Source organism: Asparagus officinalis, chromosome 3 (genome assembly GCF_001876935.1).
Source record: "Asparagus officinalis chromosome 3, Aspof.V1, whole genome shotgun sequence".
Classification (NCBI taxonomy): domain Eukaryota; kingdom Viridiplantae; phylum Streptophyta; class Magnoliopsida; order Asparagales; family Asparagaceae; genus Asparagus; species Asparagus officinalis.
Genome location: NC_033796.1, coordinates 18,888,920 through 18,911,178, shown reverse-complemented (window position 1 = coordinate 18,911,178; position 22,259 = coordinate 18,888,920). Strand labels below are relative to the sequence as shown.

The 22,259-nt window shown below is 38.8% G+C and overlaps 1 protein-coding gene across 1 annotated transcript; it reads right to left on the bottom strand.

Moving 5' to 3' along the window:
- Positions 224-21,329, bottom strand: LOC109833248 (protein THYLAKOID FORMATION1, chloroplastic). The gene is made up of 5 exons (XM_020400850.1): positions 20,961-21,329; positions 19,096-19,366; positions 17,569-17,785; positions 818-933; positions 224-599 (listed from the first exon to the last, which is right to left on the bottom strand). Exons 1-5 carry the CDS (start codon positions 21,127-21,129, stop codon positions 506-508), a joined length of 867 nt encoding a protein of 288 aa, XP_020256439.1. The 5' UTR covers positions 21,130-21,329; the 3' UTR covers positions 224-505.

The window sequence follows — 22,259 nt, the reverse complement described above, 5'->3', positions numbered from 1 at the left end:
TTTTCTTCTGCTGTTTGATTACCTAAGACTGATAAATAAAAGCTTTAATAATAATAATAATAATAATAATAAGAGTAAACCTCCAGAATGTTGATATATAAAGAAGACAACATTATATCTTCAAAATATAGACCTCCAATTTCATATCTTAACCCCAAAACAGCATTTTCTTGCGAAACAGTTTCTCATACCATAATAACGACACAACAACAAAGTCACAATACATAACAAATTGTACTTTGCATTACTTTGGAGAATAGTGATCCGCATGCATTTACAGGTAACAAAAATGACAGAAAATTACATAAAAAAGAGAAAAGCGAAGCAACTAAATAATTATGACTTGCATGTATGCTCACACTCCAAAATAGTACTATGTGGAACATAACCTGCTATATAGCATGAGTACTTTACAGGTCACAGTTTGCCTCGAAGAATGTAAAGGAACTCCATTAAAATTCCATGAAATAAGCACTTGGTACGTCTTGAAGTTACCTTGCTGGAGCTAATGCCTTGAATATAGAAAATCTCCTGAACACTTTGTAACGGCTTCATTAGCTTTCTGAGATCCAACCCTCTCCTCCCTCTTTTTCTTCTCTCTGAGAAAAAAGATAATGGAAATTTTCACTTCGAACCCAAGGTGATGAGTAGGATTAAGATGGCACAACAAGCTAATAGATTAAAAAATTCATTAAATATTTTATAGCATATTGACCTTGTTCGATTATAACATGATGTGCTTCATAGTATGTGTTCTCTAAAAAAATTTCACATGATTTTTCTTGGGTATAAAAAATTGCAAGAATGAATATTTCACCTATCCACATATTCCTTCAAGAGCTCCTTTGCTTGAACCAGTTTTGATAGAAGGCCGCGATATACGTCAAGGTCTCTATCCACACTTGGCTTGTTTATGTTTAGGGCTGCACAAAGCTGTCCAAAAAAGAACACCCTGTCAAGCTCAAACAATAACGTGAGCGCACTAATTTTTTTGCATTTCATGCATGTGAAAAGCCAAAACAGAATTCCAAAGAGAACTAAAAATTATACACGAAATTAAATGCAGCAATTTGGCACGCTACAATTAAACATGATTCAATTCAACACAAGCTATTATGCCATCTACAGTGTACATCCACTTGCATATTTCTATACATCTCCATAAATAACCAACCTCTTGTCAAAGAAAAGGTAACAACCTATTCTTGCACGAACATAATGAAGGTTCTACCCCCTTGTGCAAAAATCAAGTACGTAGAAAGAAACCAAGGGATGGTCAGAACTATTTAAGATATCACCTCTGTTTATTTCTTTCTTTATTTATTTATTTTGCTTTTTTAAAACAGAAACTTGGTTTTGCAATATTAATATCAGTTTGACAGATTAAATACTAGTCATTTATACATATGGTGAATTGTTGTATCTAATATGCCTATTAAGTCATATGCAAACACTTGAAAAGTGAAAGACCATATAGACAAAACCAACAAATCAAAGTGAAAAAAAATGTGCATTACTTCTTTTCTATAAAATAGAGACTAAGTCAACTGATAGCAGCTCAACAGTGTCGCTATGATCATTAGATACATCACATTAAATTAAGGTAGCTATACTTGCTCCATGACAAACAATTTCTGTACCATATAACACATACAGGTGTTGCTAGGTTTCAAATGTCAGCGACCTGATAAAACAAAAAAATTATAAGTTTTGGATCAGAAAAAACAAAAGAGAAAGTTACAATACATGTATTCCATTAAAGGAACAAAAAAAAAAGCATTCTTAGTACAAACTGCTTTGATCCATCGAACTTAGGGTCTATGATATGAAGCACAGATAAAAGCTAAAAAAGTACCTAGCTAATGGCATTACTTCACTTAAGAATATAAATTAAAACAGAAACACCCATTGAGCATCACTCACTTATACTCCTAGAGTTTTTGCATTCACACATATCTATATGTATGATGAACAAGTGGATATACACGAAGGGAAGGGATGAGAAATAAGTTCATTCATGAAGATAAGAGTTCGCTGATATTGAGGACAAAATGACAAAGAATAATATGAGATAGGTTCAGTCATGTGCAAGGAGGTTATTAACTGCACCAATTAAGAGCAGCAATAGAATTTTGAGGGTGTTTGGGAGGGCTTATTTTCTAGATACCAACTTTTTCTGCCTTTTAATAGAACTTCTATGAAATTGTATTGGATAGAATAATTTTTTGCTTCGTCAAACCCAGCTTATCTACAGGAGCTTGTAAGGTATTTTTTTTTCAAAAGTTGCGGAAGCAATACTTTTTTAAATGGGACTTATAAAGCAAGCTCATCTGGGATGTTATTGAACACGTATGATTTACATAGTCATCACTAGAAACTTGGGATGAAGGCATGGTTGTCGTTGTTGATGTTGTTGTACAAACCTATAGTGTAGGCTGTTATTAATATAATTTTGAAACTCGTACAAATACAACACATTGGTCATATAAACTGTTAAAGTCACACAAGCTACAGTGCTACCGGCTATGCTACAGTACCCGGCCTACAGCTACAGTGCTGCCACCTACCTATAGCTACAATGCAACCGCTATGGCACAGATATAGAGTAGACATCAATAGGAGTATCTTGTAATGCAAGTGATGTAGTAGATCGATGTCCAGAAGGTGTGGATGAATCATGAGAATTATTCATGAGATGCCATTGGAGTGAAGGAGGGAGTAGGATAAGCAGACAAAGATATAGGTGCCAATGGTACATGTATGGTAGTGGAAGGTAATGAAGGAGGTTGAAGAAAGGAGAGATCTAAATCTAAAGTAGTATAATGGGAAGTATTCTCAAAGAAGCTCACATGACGGGCAATACGAAGCTTTCGAGTAGTAGGTTCATAACAACGATACCCTTTGTAAACTGTGCTATAGCCAAGAAAGATGCATCGTGCAGTGCGTGGAGATAGTTTATCTCGCTCATTAGTTGGAAGTAGGATAAAACAAACACATTCAAATGTATGAAGAAGAGAATATCGAAACTGAGACTTAAAAAGTTGAAAGTATGGAGAGGTGTCAGTCAATACAGAAGGAGTGATATTGATAAGATAGACATGTTGGGAATTTAATGCCAATATCCCTAATGCAACAGAAACACAGAATAGAAAAAGTACACCAAGTTTTAACGAGGTTCGGCAACTGCCTACGTCCTCGGGAGCCACACAGATAATTTCTTATTAACCAAACAAGAACTTACAGATTAAGAGCAGATCAAAAATGAGATCTCTCAAATGAACACTGTAGCTACAGTGTTCATTTGAAAAATCTCAGTTTAGGGATTTGCTCTTAAATTGTAATTTCTTGTTTGATTAATAAGAAATTATCTGTGTGGCTCCCGAGGACGTAGGCAGTTGCCGAACCTCGTAAATCTTGTGTACTGTTCTCTATTCTGCGTTTCTGTTGCATTAGGGATTTCAGCGTTAAATTCCCAACAACTGGTATCAGAGCGTGAAACGATCTAGAGAAAATCAGATTCAAGTGGGAGCCATGGCCGGAGATGAAGGGAAAATAAAACTTGAGAAATTTGATGGAACATATTTCGGATTCTGGAAAATACAGATAGAGGATTATCTGTATCAAAAAAATATGTATCAACCACTATCGGGGAAGAAGCCGGATTCCATGAAGGAAGAAGAGTGGAACCTTCTGGATAGACAAGCCCTCGGAGTTATCAGATTGACGTTGACTCGCAATGTTGCGTTCAACATAGCGAATGAGAAGACCACGGCAGGTCTTATGGCAGCACTCTCAAACATGTATGAGAAGCCATCAGCCGCGAACAAAGTTCATTTGATGCGGCGGTTATTCAATCTGAAAATGGCGGAAGGCGCGTCAGTAGCACAACACCTCAATGAACTTAATACGGTTACAACCCAATTGAGTTCAGTTGAGATTGAATTTGATGATGAAGTTCGGGCGTTGATACTTTTGTCTTCCCTACCAGAAAGTTAGAACGCTACAGTCACAGCTGTGAGTAGCTCGTCGGGAAAGAAAAAGTTGAAGTTCGGCGACGTTTGTGATTTGGTTCTCAGCGAGGAGATCCGACGGAGAGAGACTGGTGAAGCTACAACATCTTCAGTATTGCATACAGAGTCAAGAGGTAGAAATTCAACCAGAGAAAACGGACGAGGAAAATCAAACTTCAGAGCGCACAGAAGGAGAAGCGAAGGCAGAGGTGAATGTCACCTCCACTTCAGGAGGAGACGACGCATTGATATGCTCTTTGGAGAGCAAGGAGGAATCTTGAGTGTTAGATTCAGGAGCGTCGTTCCATGCTACCTCTCAGAGAGAATTCTTCGAGAAGTATGTTCCCGAAAATCTTGGATACGTATATCTTGGTGATGATCAATCATGTGCTATCGTGGGCAAAGGCGTGGTGAAAATTAAGTTGAACGGGTCAGTATGGGAGCTGAAGGATGTCAGGCATATTCCCGACCTGAGAAAGAATTTAATATCCGTAGGTCAGTTGGCTGGCGAAGGATACACCACGACCTTCCATTGGAGGTGATTGGAAGATCTCAAAGGGCGCAATGACGATTGCCCGAGGCAAGAAGACTGGTACCCTGTATATGACAGCAGGTGCACGTTGTTTGATCTCAGTTACAGCAGGCAATGAAACTTCAAAGCTGTGGCACCAGAGACTCGGTCATATGAGTGAGAAGGGGATGAAGATCATGCACACAAAGGGAAAACTCCCAGGACTGCAGTCAGTGGAGATGGATATGTGTGAAGAATGCATACTCGGAAAGCAGAAGAGAGTCAGCTTTCAGACAAGTGGCAGAACCCCCAGGAAAGAGAAGCTAGAGCTTGTTCACTCAGATGTGTGGGGACCAACAACCACCGCGTCGATTGGTGGGAAACACTACTTCGTGACTTTTATCGATGATCACTCTCGGAAAGTGTGGGTCTACTTTCTGAAGCATAAGTCAGAAGTATTTGAGGCTTTCAGGAGATGGAAAGCTATGGTCGAAAATGAGACCGGTCTGAGAATAAAGAAGCTCAGGACCGACAATGACGGTGAATATGAAGACACCAGATTCAAGAAGTTCTGCTATGAGCACGGGATCAGAATGGAGAGAACCGTGCCCGGCACGCCTCAGCAAAATGGAGTAGCTGAGCGAATGAACCGAACGTTGACAGAGAGAGCCAGAAGCATTCGAGTACAGTCAGGCCTACCGAAGCAGTTCTGGGCAGAAGCGGTCAACACAGCAGCTTACTTGATCAACCGAGGTCCATCGGTTCCATTGGAGCACAGAATACCAGAGGAGGTATGGTGCGGAAAGGAGGTAAAACTCTCACATCTTAAAGTTTTCGGTTGTGTAGCTTACGTGCATATTAGTGATCAAGGCAGGAATAAGCTTGATCCCAAGTCAAAGAAATGCACTTTCATCGGCTATGGTGAAGATGAGTTCGGCTACCGCATTTGGGACAACGAAAACAAGAAGGTGATCAGGAGCAGAGATGTGATATTCAACGAGAAGGTGATGTACAAGGACATGCACAAGACAGATGACTCAGAGAGCGAGTCAATATTTGTAGATGCAGATGATGTCCCGAGCAACCTCTCGAAAGAACCCAATGCAGAGGGTCCTCAGCAAGAAGAGCCTGTTGGACAAGATGGTGCGCAGGAGCCCGACGCACCAGCGCCGATATTAAGAAGATCTTCTCGTCCTCCTGTACCCAACAGGAGATACATGAACTATCTGTTGTTGACAGATGGTGGGGAGCCTGAAAGATTTGATGAAGCTTGTCAGTGTGGAGATGCGAGCAAGTGGGAGCTTGCAATGAAAGATGAGATGAAGTCTCTCATATCAAACCAGACGTGGGAACTAGCTGAGATGAAGTCTCTTATATCAAACCAGACGTGGGAACTAGCTGAGTTGCCCACTGGTAAGAAGGCACTCCACAACAAATGGGTGTACCGGGTGAAAGAGGAGCAGGATGGTTCCAGGAGATATAAAGCCTGATTGGTTGTCAAAGGTTTCCAGCAGAAGGAAGGAATTGACTACACCGATATTTTCGCTCCCGTGGTAAAGCTAAATACTATCAGGACCGTGATGAGTATTGTAGCAATTGAAGATCTTCATCTCGAGCAGTTAGACGTGAAGACGGCGTTTCTTCACGGAGATCTAGAAGAGGAGATATACATGCACCAGCCAGAAGGTTTCTCAGAAGAAAAGAAGAAGAACCTGGTGTGCAGACTCAAGAAGAGCTTGTATGGCCTGAAACAAGCCCCAAGACAGTGGTACAAGAAGTTTGACGGCTTCATGCACAAGGTTTCCAGAAGTGCAACGCCGACTACTGTTGCTACTTCAAAAGATATCAGTCCAGTTATATCATCCTACTGCTGTATGTTAATGATATGTTGGTTGCAGGAGCAGATATGAAATATATCAAGAGTTTGAAGCAGCAGCTATCAAAGGAGTTTGACATGAAGGACTTGGGTCCAGCGAAGAAGATCCTCGGAATGCAAATCACGAGAGACAAGAAGAAAGGGTTCTTGCGGTTGTCTCAGACGGAGTACATCAACCGTGTTTTGCAAAGATTCAACATGGGCAACGCCAAGCCTGTGAGCACACCCTTGGCCAACCACTTTCGTCTATCGAAGGATCAGTCTCCTCAGTCAGAAGAAGAGAAAGAGAGTATGGCTCAGGTACCTTACGCCTCAGCTATCGGAAGCTTGATGTACGCTATGGTCTGTACGAGACCAGACATTGGCCATGCAGTGGGAGTGGTCAGCCGGTTTATGTCGAATCCAGGAAAAGCTCATTGGGAAGCGGTCAAGTGGATTCTGAGATATCTACGAGGCACCACACAGAAGTGTTTGCACTTTGGTAAGGGAGAGGTAGAAGTGCAAGGGTACGTAGATGCAGACTTCGGTTTGCACAGTGATAGTCAGAATGCGATACACTTGGCGAAGAATTCAGCATTTCATTCTAGAACGAAGCATATTGCGCTTCGGTACCACTTCATCAGATCCCTGTTGGAAGATGACGTGTTAAAACTGGAAAAGATTCCAGAAAGTAAGAATCCAACAGATATGTTAACAAAGACGGTGACAGTTCAGAAACTGGAGTTGTACGCAACTTCAGTTGGCCTTCATGCATAGATGATGAAGGCGGAGCCACACAGGAGAGGAGCTTGATGGGATAGCCTGTTGACGTCGGTTTGGTCTCCAAGTGGGAGATTGTTAGAATTGGGGGTGGAAACCAACCTCCGCCGGCGGAGGAGCTCCGACGAGGGCGAAGTCGACGGCGAACCCCCCAGGCGAGCTCGAGCCCCGTAGTCGAAGACGCGACCCTCGGCGAACGCGATCCTCGCGTCTTGATGCCCCACACTCGCGTCCAAGCTCGACCCTCGCGTCCCACTTGCGCTGGTGACAGGCTGTCGCCAGCCCTACAGTTCCCCCTATAAAAGGAACCGAAACCCTAGCCCCCCTTGTGCAGTGCTTCTCCTCCTTTCTCCGATTTTCTCTCTGGCGGCAGCAGCGGAAGAACCCCAAAACGCAGTTGCGTTTCCCCTCTTTAAATCACAGCAGTGATTTCTATTTATCTCCAGCTCTCAAATAGTTTTGAGGGGAGATTAAGAAAAGGTTCAAGAGGAGAGAGAGAGAACTAAAAAGGGTTTTATATTGTGGGGTTATTATTTAATCTCAAGTGAGATTAGAAAGGGGTTTATTCCCTTTAATTATTAACATTGTAGCTACAGTGTTCATTTGAGAAATCTCAGTTTAGGGATTTGCTCTTAAATTGTAATTTCTTGTTTGATTAATAAGAAATTATCTGTGTGGCTCCCGAGGACGTAGGCAGTTGCCGAACCTCGTAAATCTTGTGTACTGTTCTCTATTCTGCGTTTCTGTTGCATTAGGGATTTCAGCGTTAAATTCCCAACAAGACAGCAGTCAGAAGTACTTCCGCCCAAAAAAATCAAGGTACTGATGCTGATATCAGGAGAGCTCTAGCAGTGTCAAGGATGTAACGATGTTTTCTTTCAGCAATACCATTTTATTTATGAGCGTGTGGGCAAAACTGTTGAGAGAGTGCCTTGTGATTTCAAAACATATTGCATTGCCGAAGAGTTATATTCACATGCATCATTAGAACGAAATGTTTTTATACATTTATGGAACTGAATACAAATCATGTCTGTAAAATCTTTATAAATATCTAAAATATCAGAACGAGCACGCATGAGATATACCCAAGTGTAGCGAGAATAGTCATCAATAAAACTAACATAGTATCAATAACCACATAAAGATGCCAATGGGGCAGGTCACGAAATATCAAAATGGATTAAATCAAATGGGGCTAAAGCAATATTATTACTAGATGAGAATGGTAAGGCTGTTGGTTTAGCTAACTGACATCCAATACAATTTGATAACGGAGAGAATTTTAAATTTCCTAAAACACCAGATTCAGGCAAAAGCTTTAAACAGAAGCTAGAAATATGACCCAAGCGACGGTGTCATAGGTCAAAAGCAGAGAGTCCATGGATGATTTTGGAAGGAGAAGAAAGATGTAAAGACTCCAAATGTGACTCTACGACCTGTCCTAATTTTTTGGCCAGTGTGTCCTAGACAACACAATATTTAGAATCAAATGAGAGAGTGCAACCAAAATCTGCTACTTTACCAATAGATAAAAGTTGCATAGATAGTTTTAGAATATTAAAAACAGATGATAATGTTGAACGACCATAAATATCAGAACTTGGTGTAATGTCACCTAACTGAGTAACTATATGAGGAGGGTCATTAGCAGTATAAATGCATAATGAATTAGGAGTGATGAACAGTTTGTGAGAACAAAGTTATCGAAAGTCGTATGATAAGATGCACTGGATTCAAATATCCAAGGAGTAAAGAGTACCAGAATAGGCAGACAAAGCAGTAAAGTCAAAGTTGGAGGAAGCATCGTTAAGCCCAAGGTTCTTGTCTATTAATGCAGTAATCCCTGAGATTTGGTTAGAAGACAAAGAGCAGGTCATTTGCGTCTCTGGAGGAGCAGGATTGATACTAATTGATATAGCAATTTGGGGTCTATCATTCTCAAATGTCAGACGAGATAGTCTCTTCTTACATTTATCAATAAGGTGACCTGACTTTTTTCAACAGCGACAGTAGAATTGCCGTGAGGAATTAGAAGTGCTGCTAAAACTCAGAATAGCCAAAATTGTGTGTGAAGGCTGAGCTGTAGAAGCAGGAGGAGAGAGCATCTTAAGGCGTGTCTCTTTTGAAATAAATTCAGCAACTGCATCGCGAAGGCTGGGGAGAGGATTGCAGTGAAGAATATGTCCACACAAGCTTTCAAACTTAGAACAAAGGCGTGTGACAAAGTGATATAACTTCTAACGATTACGTTGTTTCTGAAACACAATAGCAAAGCTGAAAAGTGTCATAGGAATAAGTTCCTCCATTGTTTGCAGTTTTTTCCAGTAGACTGATAATAAGGAATCAAAATCCTGAACATGACGATCATCCTGACAAGCATCATGAAGTTGATATTCAAGAGCAGCACCGGTTTGAACAAACATGTGACTGAGGGCTAGTTGCACATAGGATGACGATGTACGTCCAAGAGAGATGAATAAGAAAAGCTACTGATCGCATAATATAAGCCATAATCTATTGGTCAATACTAATCCACTTAGTATATATGACAATGGAATCAGTAGACGAGTTACTAGAAATGGCCTCTGATGTCGGTGATGCAGAAGATGAGGGAGTAGACCTGGTAATGGTCGGAGGAGGGCAACGAAGCAATCCATCATTATTTCGATACCATGTTAGCTGGAATGAGAAAGAGTTTTTTTCCATTGAGTCATTATTTTGATAAGTTATACACAATTATAAAATGTAATATGAGGTGTGGTAGATGGACAGTGTAGCACCGACGAGTACTGTAGCTGTGGTAGGTGGATACTGTAGCATCGGCGGTAATGTAGCATATGCCAATGGTACTATAGCTATAGGTTGGACACTGTAGCGTAGGCCGGTAGGCCGGTGGGCACTGTAGGTATGACTTTCTTTGAGAATACTTCGTATTATACTATTTCAGATTCAGATCTCTCCTTTCTTCAAACTTCTTCATTACCTTCCACTACTATACATGTATCTTCATCTACTCAGCCTACTCTCTCCTTCACTCTAATGGCATCTCACGATAATTCTCTTGATTTCTCCCCACCTTCTGGACATCCACCTACTACACCACTTCTGTTACAATATACTCCTACTGATGTCCTCTCTATATCTGTGCCAACTTCTCCGGACGTGACTACTCCTCGCCGCAATCCTTCACGAGATCATCATTCCCCTGCTCGGTATGCTCAGTGTGTCACTAACACTTATTCTTCAGAGTTTGTCTATTTTGTTGCTGCTATTCATTTTATACATGAACATATCTCATATTCTGAGACACTTGAGTATCTAGAATGGCAACAAGCAATGAATGAAGAATTGGAGGCTTTCCATCAGACTAATACTTAGGATCTTGGGATCTTGCTCCTTTACCCTCCGGTGTTAAACCAGTAAGTTATAAATGGATTTATAAGGTCAAAACTCGATCTGATGGTTCTGTTGAGCGGTACAAAGCTCGTCTTATTGCTTGGGGATTCTCACAGGAGTATGACATTGACTATGAGAAGACTTTTGCTCCTGTTGCAAAAATAACATCAATTCGCACTCTCATAGCTATTGCAACTGCAAAACGTTGGCGTTTGTATGAAATAGATGTTAAAAATGCTTTTCTTAATGGCGATCTATCTGAGATGGTTCATATGCAGCCGCCTCCAGGCTTTCCAGCTCCTCTGGGACATGCATGTCGCCTTTGTCGTGCTATATATGGTCTCAAATAGGCTCCACGGGCCTGGTTTGAGCGTTTTCGACAATCTCTTCTTTCTATTGGTTTCATTGAAAGCCTAGCTGACTATACTCAATTTTATCGGTCATGCTCTATTCTAACAGTCATCAGCCTCTGCCATGATCATTCTATTACTTTATGTTGATGACATGATAATACCTGGGAGTGATTCCTCCGTTATTACTTCCCTAAAGCAACACCTTATAAGCCAGTTTGAGATAAAGGTCTTGGATATCTTCGTTACTTCTTCGGTATTGAGGTTAATGTCTCCTCTCGTGGCTATCTTCTCTCTCAACAGAAGTACATTACAGACATTCTTAAGCGTGCTACTATCAATTATCCTTCTATTCATGTCACTCCTCTCTCCACTCCAATGGAGATGAACTCAAAGCTTCGACATGATGATGGTGATCCCTTATCTCAGCCTACTCGACAGTGTTTTAAAAAGCGTCCTAGGCGGACGCCTATTTTTGGCCGAAGCGACCAGTTTAGGCAGCCGCTCCACCTAAGCAGGCGCCTAACCAAAAAACAAACATGTTACCTACCAGCCCTCAGGTAAAATTTTAAACTTTTTTTATTTTTAAACTGTTTTTAGCTTATTTGCTGTTATAGACCAAATTTTACTTATTAACTGTTTTTAAATAGTTGATTTTGTTCAATTTAGTTTAATTAATTAGTTTAATTAAGTTAGTTTTAGTTAGTTTTAGTTAATTGTAGTTATATTTAGTTAATTTTAGTTTAATCTCGTTCAATTTTAGTTAATTTTAGTCAATTTCAATTTAATTAATTAGTTAATTACTTAATTTTAGTTAATTTAGTTTAATTAATTAGTTTAATTAGTTAATTTTAGTTTAATCTTGCTCAATTTTAATTAATTTTAGTTAACTCTTATTCAATTTTAGTTTAATCTTAGTTAATTTTATTTAGTTAATTTGAATCTTTTATTTGTCATGATTTGATGATTTGATCTATGAATGGTTTGTTGAATTATTGTGATGTAGAATATCGGATATTCCTCCTAAGGAATCTGCGGGTTTCACCTCTATTCCCGCAAAAGCTCCTGTGAAAGATAAAATAAACTCAGGAGATAACGGTTGGGCGTTTGGCGGTTGGGAGTTTGGGTTTTTTCCGGATCCAACTGATTTGTGCTTGGTGTAATGAAAGTTATGCTCACACAAGATGAAAGGGGGAGTCTTTAGATTGAAGCAACATCTTGCCAGCAGAGGAAACAGTTGCATAAAGTGCTCTAAAATTTCGGCTACTAATAAGAAGAAGATCCAAGAAGCTATGAATGCTAATTCCAAAAGGAAGAAACAGAAGGAGATGCATATCATGAAGTTGCAAGATGAAGCACAGTTCGACAAGACAGATCCAACAGCTATTGAAGAAGAGGAAATTATCTCTTCTACATATACAACAGACATATCTTTAAAGAGGTCTAGAGAGCCGATCGTTGGGCCAATAGATGCTTATATTGCTAGTGATCTCAACCTAGCAAAGAGACTGAAGGGAAAGAAGATTCAACCTGGAGTGAAGGAAACTTATACGAATGAAAAGAGAGATTGGGTCCACAAGCATATTGTTAGATGAGTATATAAGAATAGCATTCCTTTTCATGCCCTCTCTACCGACTCCTTTATGCAGATGTGCAGCGCTATTTGCGATTATAGACGTACTTACCGACCGCCTAGCATGTATATGTTGAGGGAGCCGTCGTTGAGGGGTGCTGTGAATAAGACTAGGGACTCATTGAAGGAGCATGAGTGGGGGAAGAGTGGTTGTTCTATCATGACAAATGCTTAGTCAGATAGAAAGATGTGGTCGATCATGAACTTGTGCATCCACAACAGGCTAGGCACGACTTTCTATAAGTCGATTGAGTGTTCCGGGACTTGCACACGAGGAAATACATTTGAGTAGGTGGATGCATGCATTAAGGAAATTAGGTCACAGAAGATCATCCAGGTTGTTACAGAAAATGTTTCTGTAAATATAGAGGCGAAGGAGAAATTGAAGGAGAAGAGGCCAAGTATCTTTTGGACTAGTTGTGCAGCTCATACTATTGACCTGATGTTTGAGGGCGTTGAGAAGTGCCAACCTTCAAAACAACTATTGAAAAACGAAGGCCCTTACCGTCTTCATCTACAGCCATCATAAGATCTTGAACAAGATGTGCATGTGTGAAATGAGGGGGATTGTTAGACCCGGAGTCACTCGCTTTGCCACTACATTCTTGACCCTGCAGAGTGTTCATGAGAAGAAGTTGAAGCTAAGACTTATGTTTTCTATTGAAGAATGAAGAAAAAGCAAGCATTCTAAGACCGCAAGGGTAGAAAAGTGGAGGTCATTATCTTGTGTGAGAGTTGGTGGCAATCTGTAAATAAGCTATTGAAGATCTATGCTCCCATTTTTCGCATGTTGAGGGTGGTCAATAGCAACTATAGACCCTCAATGAGATTTGTCATGGGGATGCTTGAAGACACAAAGAAGATGATCAAGCTTGTTATGAAGAAACATGATAGCCTATGCAAGTCGGTGATTGATATTATTCCAAGTCTGAGAATCGATTATATACACCTTTGCATATGACAGCTTATGTTCTTAACCCTTACTACTTCTTTCGAGATGATGTTGCTAATAACTTTAGGGAGGGGAAGGAGGTGTTTCTAAATGTGGTGGAGCTGCTCTATCCCGATGAGGAACACAAGGTTAAGGTTACTAATGAGTTCATGGAGAAGTACAGAGAAGGTAATGGCTCATTTGGTAGAAGTTTGGTATTAAAATCTAGGCAGAAAGTGGACTTCAACCTAGATAAATTTAGTTTATAAATTGAATATATCAAATTATCAATCATAAGTTAATTTTTGTACTAGTGAATTTAACTGAAACAATGTGTTTGCAGCTAGTTTGTGGTATATGCATAGCGGTAATTGTCTCTTTCTGCAAAACTTAGTGATCAAGGTTCTAATCTCACTAGCAGTTCTTCCGGACACGAAATAAATTGGAGCACATTTGAGGGGTAAATTACATAAATATCTAAAATTAATAAGATGAAGTTATCCAATTATGACTTTACTAATTTGTTCTTTTCTTCTTTAAAGATTCACACGAAGAAGAGAAACCAATTGGAGTCGAAGAGGTTAGAGGATCTTGTGTTTGTGAAGTTCAAGTAAAAGAAAAGAGAAGAAGACAAAGACATACTAACAACACAGGAGCACAACGCAGGATCGTACTACAACACGTGCATGGATCCTAGATGGAGTCCCCTCTGATAACGAGGAAGAGACTTATCCCGGTTCGGGTGTTAGTTGGACGTTAGCAGAGAATGTATCTGGAGCGGCTGAGGTTACGGCGAACCAGAAGAGTGAAAGAATAGCAGGAGCTACAGGACCTTCAATGATTACTAGCGAAGAAGAGTCTCTTGCCTCCGACGATGATGTCACGAACAAGGATGAGGACTTCGTGGACATGAACTTAAAGGAGAGCGATCATGCGGGGAAGGATTTCCAAGATGACGATGATTGCCGATGATTTCATTAGATTGTGTGATTATCCCATGCTAGACATTTAGACTATTCATATTTTTTTCCTTTCTTGAGCATTAGACTTTTGAGTTTGCAATATTATTTACTATTGCGATGACTTGTTATATTGGACATGATGATGTTTCTTAGTATTTGGTTACTAATTTGGCTATTTAGTATTTATGCACAGTTGATTATGGATCTAAGCTTGTTATTTATGAATTTTTACGAATTTTATAGGAACTTAATACATATTTTTATGAATTATTATAATTAAATAAATTAATAAATAGGCAAACGCCTCGGCGCCACTAGGTGCTAGGCCCCGGCTCGAACGTCTAGTTCGCCTAGCGTTTTCTGTAACATTACTACTCGATATCGGGAGCTTATTAGAGCATTGATTTATCTTTCTGCAACACATCCGGATATTGCCTTTGTTATACGCATCTAGAGCCAGTTTGTCAATACTCTTACTTCCACTAACTATGTAGCTCTCATTCGAGTTTTTTGATATCTCTGTGACACTATATCCCGACCATTATTTTTCCATCCGACTCTTCTTTATCTTTTTGTACATATTCTGATGTTGGATGGGTTGATGATTCGAACACTCAACGTTTCACTACTAGATTTTGTATTTTTCTGGGACCATCTCTCATCTCTTGACGCGATAAGCATCAAGCTGTTGTCTCTCGCTCTAATATAGAGTCAGAGTATGGGGCGATAACAAGCACCACAATTGAGCTAAAATGGCTCTGTACTCTTTTACGAGATCTTGATGTTCTGTTTCTTCTCCTATCACTCTATAATGTGATAATCAGGGTGTCATCTCTATTTTCACAAATCCGGTGTCTCATGAGGGCACCAAGCATATTAAAGTAGATTGTCATGTTGTTCGACAAGAGCATGTTGCCGGTAACATTATTCTCTCATATGTTGCTTCTAAGGATCAAGTTGCAGATTTGTTTACCAAAGCTCAAATCATTCCTCAATTTCATTCTTTCTTATCCAAACTCTTGATTTTGGATCCAACATGAGCTTGTCGGGGACTGTTAAAGTCATACCTACAATGTCCACCAGCCTACTGGCTTATGCTACAATATCACATGCCTACGCAACACCTAGCCACATCTACAGTGCCACCGGCCCACGCTATGTTACTCGCCGATACTACAGTGTCCACCTATCATAGTTACAGTAGTCGTCGATGCTACAGTATCCTCCTACCACACCTCATGCTATATTATATAACTGTGTATATATATAGATGTAACTTACCGAAACGATAATTCAATGACAAAAATTATTTCTCATTCATCAGAGCTACCATTCAACTCTATCACATAATCTCTATTATCTAATCTTGGTCTTCACTCAAATCTCCAAAATCCTAACCTAGCCACCATCACTCTCATTGTCACCGGCTATGATGATCATCACCATCACCTCTTAGCTGCTGCTCAGGCCATTAACTCCTCCATTCATAGCAAAAATAAAGCCACAGCCTCTTCTTCGAACCCATTTTTGGCCAGAAGCTTTTAGTAAAGCTTTTGGCAAAGTTAATTTGAGATATCAAGTTAACACTAAAGGCTACTCACTATTAAGAGCTCTCATCCACAGACTATCATTGTTGTCTCATGGGATCCATCTGTTCTTTTGTCCTCTAGTAACATCTTGTGAACCCTAAGTCACTTTTAAGACCCCATAGTCTTTACTTCTCCCAGTAGGATTTAAAACTCTTAAATTGAGTTGTCTGTTGCATATTAAAAGTGGTCCACTTGCTTGATACCTATTATTCCTTCAGTGATCGAAATTTCCCCACTATCGTCTCTTTGTAGGGGAAGGGGACTTGTTTTGGGCTTTGATGTAGATGCAGAAACTAGCTGTTTTCAAAGAGCTTTCTTGACCTTTATTTGTTTAAGACCTAAATTCACCCAAAAACAAAAGAAAAAACCTAACTGTCATTAGCGTTGCGCTTGGAGGCAGGAACCACATGCTCCGCACACCCAAAATTTCAGCATCATACCTGTTGGCCTCTTCTGTTGAGCTCCTTCTTCATATCGGTGACATTTCAAAACTCATTGCCATCACATCCGAAATTTTGGCTAAGACTCATGTCTCTTTCTATTATACGAGATATCTTCTTCACGGCCTCAACATCAACCATTGATATTTTCCTCACAACGAGCTTCTCTTCTTTACGGTCTTAGCATCAACTATTAATAGTTTCTCTGTCGATGTACAAGGGTTCCTACCCCTTGCTGTTCAATCTCGTTGTCACCAAGAATTTCTCATTTGATGCACAAGAATTCCTATCCCTCGCCATTCATCTCGTCAACATTGAGTTCTCCTCCATCGATGCCCCTAGATTCCTATCCTACATGATCAATGATACAGCCATTGGGTTTTCTCTTTATCGGTACTCTTGGATTACATCCTACATTATCGATTTTGTCATCACCCTTAGACTCTTTCATCGACGCTCAGATACGCATCTTTTGCACTTCTGGCTCTTATTATCCAAACTCTCGGTTTTTTATCCACTGTGAGTTTGCCGGAGGCTGTTAAAGTCACACAAGCTACAATACTACCGGCTAGATGTACAGTACCCTCCGACCACAGCTACAGTGCAGCCGCTAACTATGCTACAATGCCCTACCTATCATGTGCCATGCTATTAGTCTATTAGCCACTCTATCTTCTCACCACTCTCTCTCAATGTACATATATATCGGGTCTCTTACCCAAACATAAAAAAGGAAATATAGTTCTCTCTCATAACTCATTTTACAAAAACAACAAGTAATCATTAGAAAATACCAATGTGGACACTCAATCAAGCCAAACTAGTGCTCTTCAAGAAAAACCAAAGAAACATAGGGGTAAAAATCGAGATAGGAAAGCTAAAGGTTAGAGAGCAATTGAAGTGGTAGAGAGTTCTACACGTTTAGCTGTCGGTAGATATTCATATTAACCAGTATTAGCCTATCCACCTAGATAACAAGAGCAAAATGTACATTAGTGGCTCAGGAAAAAGAAAAAGAGGAGGGGGGTGTACACAGTTTTGCAAAAGAAATCACTTGAAATATCAAGACAATGTTTAGTGAATATATGACTCCACAAGGAAAACAAACCTTTTCTAAAATGGTAGGTTCCGTCGCATTTGCCAACTCAAGTAGACGAAACAGACCTATTGCGAAGAACCGACTGTAGCTGAAATTTCCCTTACCCTGGGCCCTCTCAGCAATGTCCTTCAAGATATCTTCAACTTCCCCGTCCCTTGATGAGAAATCTACTAATGAGGTTGCATTTTGAGCACGGGCCCACTCTTCCAGTTTCCTTGCATCACTTCTGAAATAGGCTAAAACAGTCTATGAGTATTCTGAAAACAGAATAGGCATTGAACCAAGCTTTAATTTAGCCAAGAAAGCAGACTGTGCAGACAAAGAGAATCCCACCCATTATCATAGTAACTGTAAGATTCTTCTGAGTAGCGAATATGAGCAATTCATATTGACAATATCTGCCTTTAGTCTTAAGTGTCAAAACCCATAAAATATACATATAACCATCAATATGAAACCTGAGATATTGATGGTCATATCCAGCAGATATTACAGTGAATGCCTTCTAATCTTTGTCAAACAAGACAGGAGTGAATATCAGTATTATTGACCCCAACATAAAGGGACCCTAAAGATGGTTACATACACGAAAATTTAATTTAAATAGAAAAAAGAGAGGAATTAACTGTAATGTGCACTAGAAAATTCAATTGTACCTAATACAAGTTTAGTTCAGCTCTAGCTCTTTTGCCGAAGTACAAATCTTAACAAATCGAGATACCATATGCTAGTAATCAAAATAGAATCGGACCCAATGCTCAGATTTCTTACACCAATGTATACGAAATGGAAGGGAAGGAAAGATAAAGAGAAAACTGAGCAGGACTAATCGTATGATTCAAGATATGGAAAATCAAGAATTACAGTCATAACCAATGGAGATAGACTCAGCAGTAAAATTTGATTTCCATGCAAGCATTTGTGGTTCAAATATTGCGGATGCCATTGGTTTAGAGAAAGAAGCAGAATCTTCCAGATGTATTCATGTAAATAATAACTTGAATGTGGCTAAATTTTGTAATTCCCAACTTGGCGTAGTGCTGCCAAAAGAAATTTCCATTATATCTAACTTATGAAACTAAGTTTAATCTAAACCCCACGAATAATAACCATTTATACGGTTACAACTCTCCTATCGGAAATTCAAAAGGTAAAGTTGGAGAATAAATTCTTTTTGAGCTCATACGAGAAGCATTTAATTCACTTGGGCTTGAGTTAAATAGAAGAGATTGGATAAACTAAATAGAGAAAAGGTTAAACTTCTTCACTGTCCTAGAGTTAGAATACAACAATCAACAAAACCTATTATTAGTACGACGGGTAGTAGCAGCAGCATATCAATAAATACCACAGCGAAAACTATTATCAAATGACAAATAGTAGTAGCATCTCAACTAATCCCTCTTTTCACAAGCAAAACTATTATTAAAGCGACAGATACTAAGAGCATGTCAATTCGTCCCTCCTCCTCTACTTAGAACAGCGCAGATATCTATATTCAGAGCAGACTTGCTACAGATTAGTGAAGGAAAAAACCTGTATGTTTCAGGATCCTCATTTAGAGCCTCAATGTAGGCTCTGAAAATAGCATCCTGATCTTCATCGCTTGGATAGCCTTCCATTAACTGTTCATAGACAGTGACGAAGCCAAGTGCAAAAATGGCATCATACTGATAAGTTCTTTTGTACCTCAACAGATGTTGCTGAACAAGAAGCTCCTGCAATACTGTATTGTATATGCTTGGGATGGGCCGTTTGTAGGACTTGAGAAATTTCATTTTTGTCTCGGACACCGCAGGCGGGACACCTAGGAAAAGGAAATACCAGATAATGAAATTTCCCTGTATCTGTTTGTTTAGTGAATAAACATGTGCAAGACACTGAATAAGAAAATAGACATAGAAGAACCCTTCTTTTCTGTTTAAGTACAAGAAAATAAATCTTTCCATAGACTGTTGTACAAGTTGCATGAGATATCAAGTAATTAACCTTACCAATCAAAGGAGAGTAACATATTGACATCCACGTTATTTTTATTCCAATGAAATCACATAGTTTTTAAGGTGTTTATTCACGGAAAGATATAAACAGAAGAGAGCTGACCAGCATATTGTCAGCATATTATAACAGGAGAATGTGCAAGTGCCAACTTTGGTGCAGATTATGGCATCACTGTGCATGTTGTGCCATCATAATGAGGGTCCACACTGTTAAAAACATCCCTTGATAGCCTTTTAAATCCTTAAGAGACACTAGATTGCAGAATGAACTAATTAAGTTAATGCAAACTCCCAAGTCCGTGCAAATTTTTGAAAAAATAAAGATCTATATGGTCATGTACTCTCTTCAAACATAACAGTGTTAACTCCATTGCACGGGGACAAGGTTTAATCAGCTTGATTTCAACAGCTTGGAGAATAAATAACCGAATCAAGTTGCACTGAGTAAACCATGTTATTAATTTGGAGAATTTTTTAAGGCCCTGGTTAAGAAAATATTTGGATTAAGCCTATCATCTGACAGAGTTATATGACACACCCGCAAGTTAAGGAAAAATTGGAGAGAGAAAAATCGCCTCACTTTACTTGCATAGTAGTATATTCATCTTCAAATATGTGCGTATTTGTATATGGTAAAGACCAAGTAGTTAAAAAATATCCCTCCTTACTTAGTCAGATAAAAAAAGACTAACAAATTGACACTTAAAAAATGTCAGGAAACAAAGAGATGCTAAGAGTTTACACAACAATTCCTTCGTAAAATCTGCAAGAAAGAAAATTGAGGTGGGCAATTCTTTTTCTCTATTCCTCCACAAAACTATTCAGGTCTTCTTCAATAATTTTTTAAAAATATATACATATCAACAATTTTTACTTTATTCATCAAGTCGTTTCAGATCTAAATTAAAAATCAAGTCTTTCACTATGCACCTGCTCCTATATTTGAGATTAAGGACAGTAAACTACAAGATTGAGCTAGAGAGGTTTTGCCTGATTTTCAGTCGAGGGGCTTGAACCAAAATTTCCCGGTTAGTTGTTATCTAGTTTAAAAAAACTCACATTAAAGGAACGAAAATCTTATTTCATATAAGCGGGGTCGAATTCATCATAAAATTAGTGACTTTTCCCCGAAAGAAATTAACATCAAGTGACTTGGAGCAACAGACAATGCATATTATATTGATTTTTTTTATCAACAACTGTGAAATAATTTGTTGAAAAAGAAAAACTTTTTCTAGCAATAAGCAATGCATCAAGCAAAAGTCTACACAAAGAGATCCATAACTACAGCAAATATTGTGCTTTTACCTGTTAAAGGAAACAGATTAGTCAATACTTAAATCCCAGTCATAAGATCAGAAAACTATATATATATATATATAATAATCCACAAATTCTCACCACTTGTGCCTACAGAACAGCGAACGATCAGTCGAGCACTCAAATTACGAGCTTTGGTCCTGAAGCCACCGAATCCAGTGGGCCCCACGAATCGAGCAGCAGAGGAAGAGAATCTCCGATCAGATGAGTGCCCGAGATAGGCGAAGGATACAGAGGCGATGGCCGCCATTTGGGGTTTTAATGATTAGGGTTAGGGTTTTTCACTTTTCAAGAAGTGAGATTTATGGGCGTAGATCGCATTTGGGCGCGGGAGAGGGGGGGAGAGAGAGAGAGAGAGAAAGAAGGGAGAGGCTGCGAAGAGAGTGAAGTCTTATCCGGTATTTCTCCGAAGAAAAACCCAAGAACGAACAATGGCCTCTAGGATTTGGACAATTGGATGAGGTTTGGTCGTGATATCTGAATGGCCCAACTTGGCTCGTACTGAACTCAAGTGTCTTCCGAAAATTACCCATCCATCTGAATAATTCAGGCTTATGCCTACTAAAATCTATATTTCTCTCATAAATGGTTCTGTCGGACTTTTTTTAAGGACTAGTTTTTACACACATGCAATGCCCGTGATTTAATACCATGATTAAGTATTTTTGGCAGTTTGTACTCATTTTTTTCTTTAAACTCTTACATCCCAATTATTTTTTTATGTTTGTTTAAATGGGATACACCCAATTTAAATTTTCATGTTGATATTTGAATTGACAAAAAACAAATATAATTTAAAAATAATTTAAATTTTCATATTATTTTTTACCGATATGAAACTAAGCTTTATTTGAGAAAGTATAGCATTGCAAAGTGAAAAATATTAAAATAGTGTTATACAAGGAAGGTGGATATTTAAAACCAATATGGCAAAATGATTGATTTAAAGTATGTTAAAACGATACAAAAGAGAATATGAAGTTTATTCCTAATCATTGATAGACTTCATAAAAAAATATAAATTAAAGATTAATGCTAACTCTAGTATATTTTTATATGATAAAAACATCCACATAAGAATATAAAAGTAATGAAAAAAATTCATGAAACTCCCTTCTAAAGATTCCTAATTTCACTCAAAATAATTAAACTATTCTATAAAATATTCATAAAATATTGTTTTTATTTCTTCTATTTTATTTTTTATTGAGTTAAGATCAATCCTTCTTCAGGTTTATCATTTATCATTTCTCGGACAATTCTACAGTATTGTCTTCATCATCTACATCAATTGTGACATCAGGCTAATTTTGTATTTTTTATGCTATTATCTTTCCTAGGCTCGTTAATTTTTTATCATCTCATTTAATTTTACAAAGA

Excerpts from the sequence above, each read along its gene's own strand:
- LOC109833248 (XM_020400850.1), bottom strand. The coding sequence starts at position 21,129 with ATGGCGGCCATCGCCTCTGTATCCTTCGCCTATCTCGGGCACTCATCT. Across the intron at positions 19,367-20,960 it reads CTGTTCTGTAGGCACAAGTG|GTGTCCCGCCTGCGGTGTCC; the intron begins GTGAGAATTTGT and ends TCCTTTTCCTAG. Across the intron at positions 600-817 it reads TTGAAGGAATATGTGGATAG|AGAGAAGAAAAAGAGGGAGG; the intron begins GTGAAATATTCA and ends CTTTTTTCTCAG.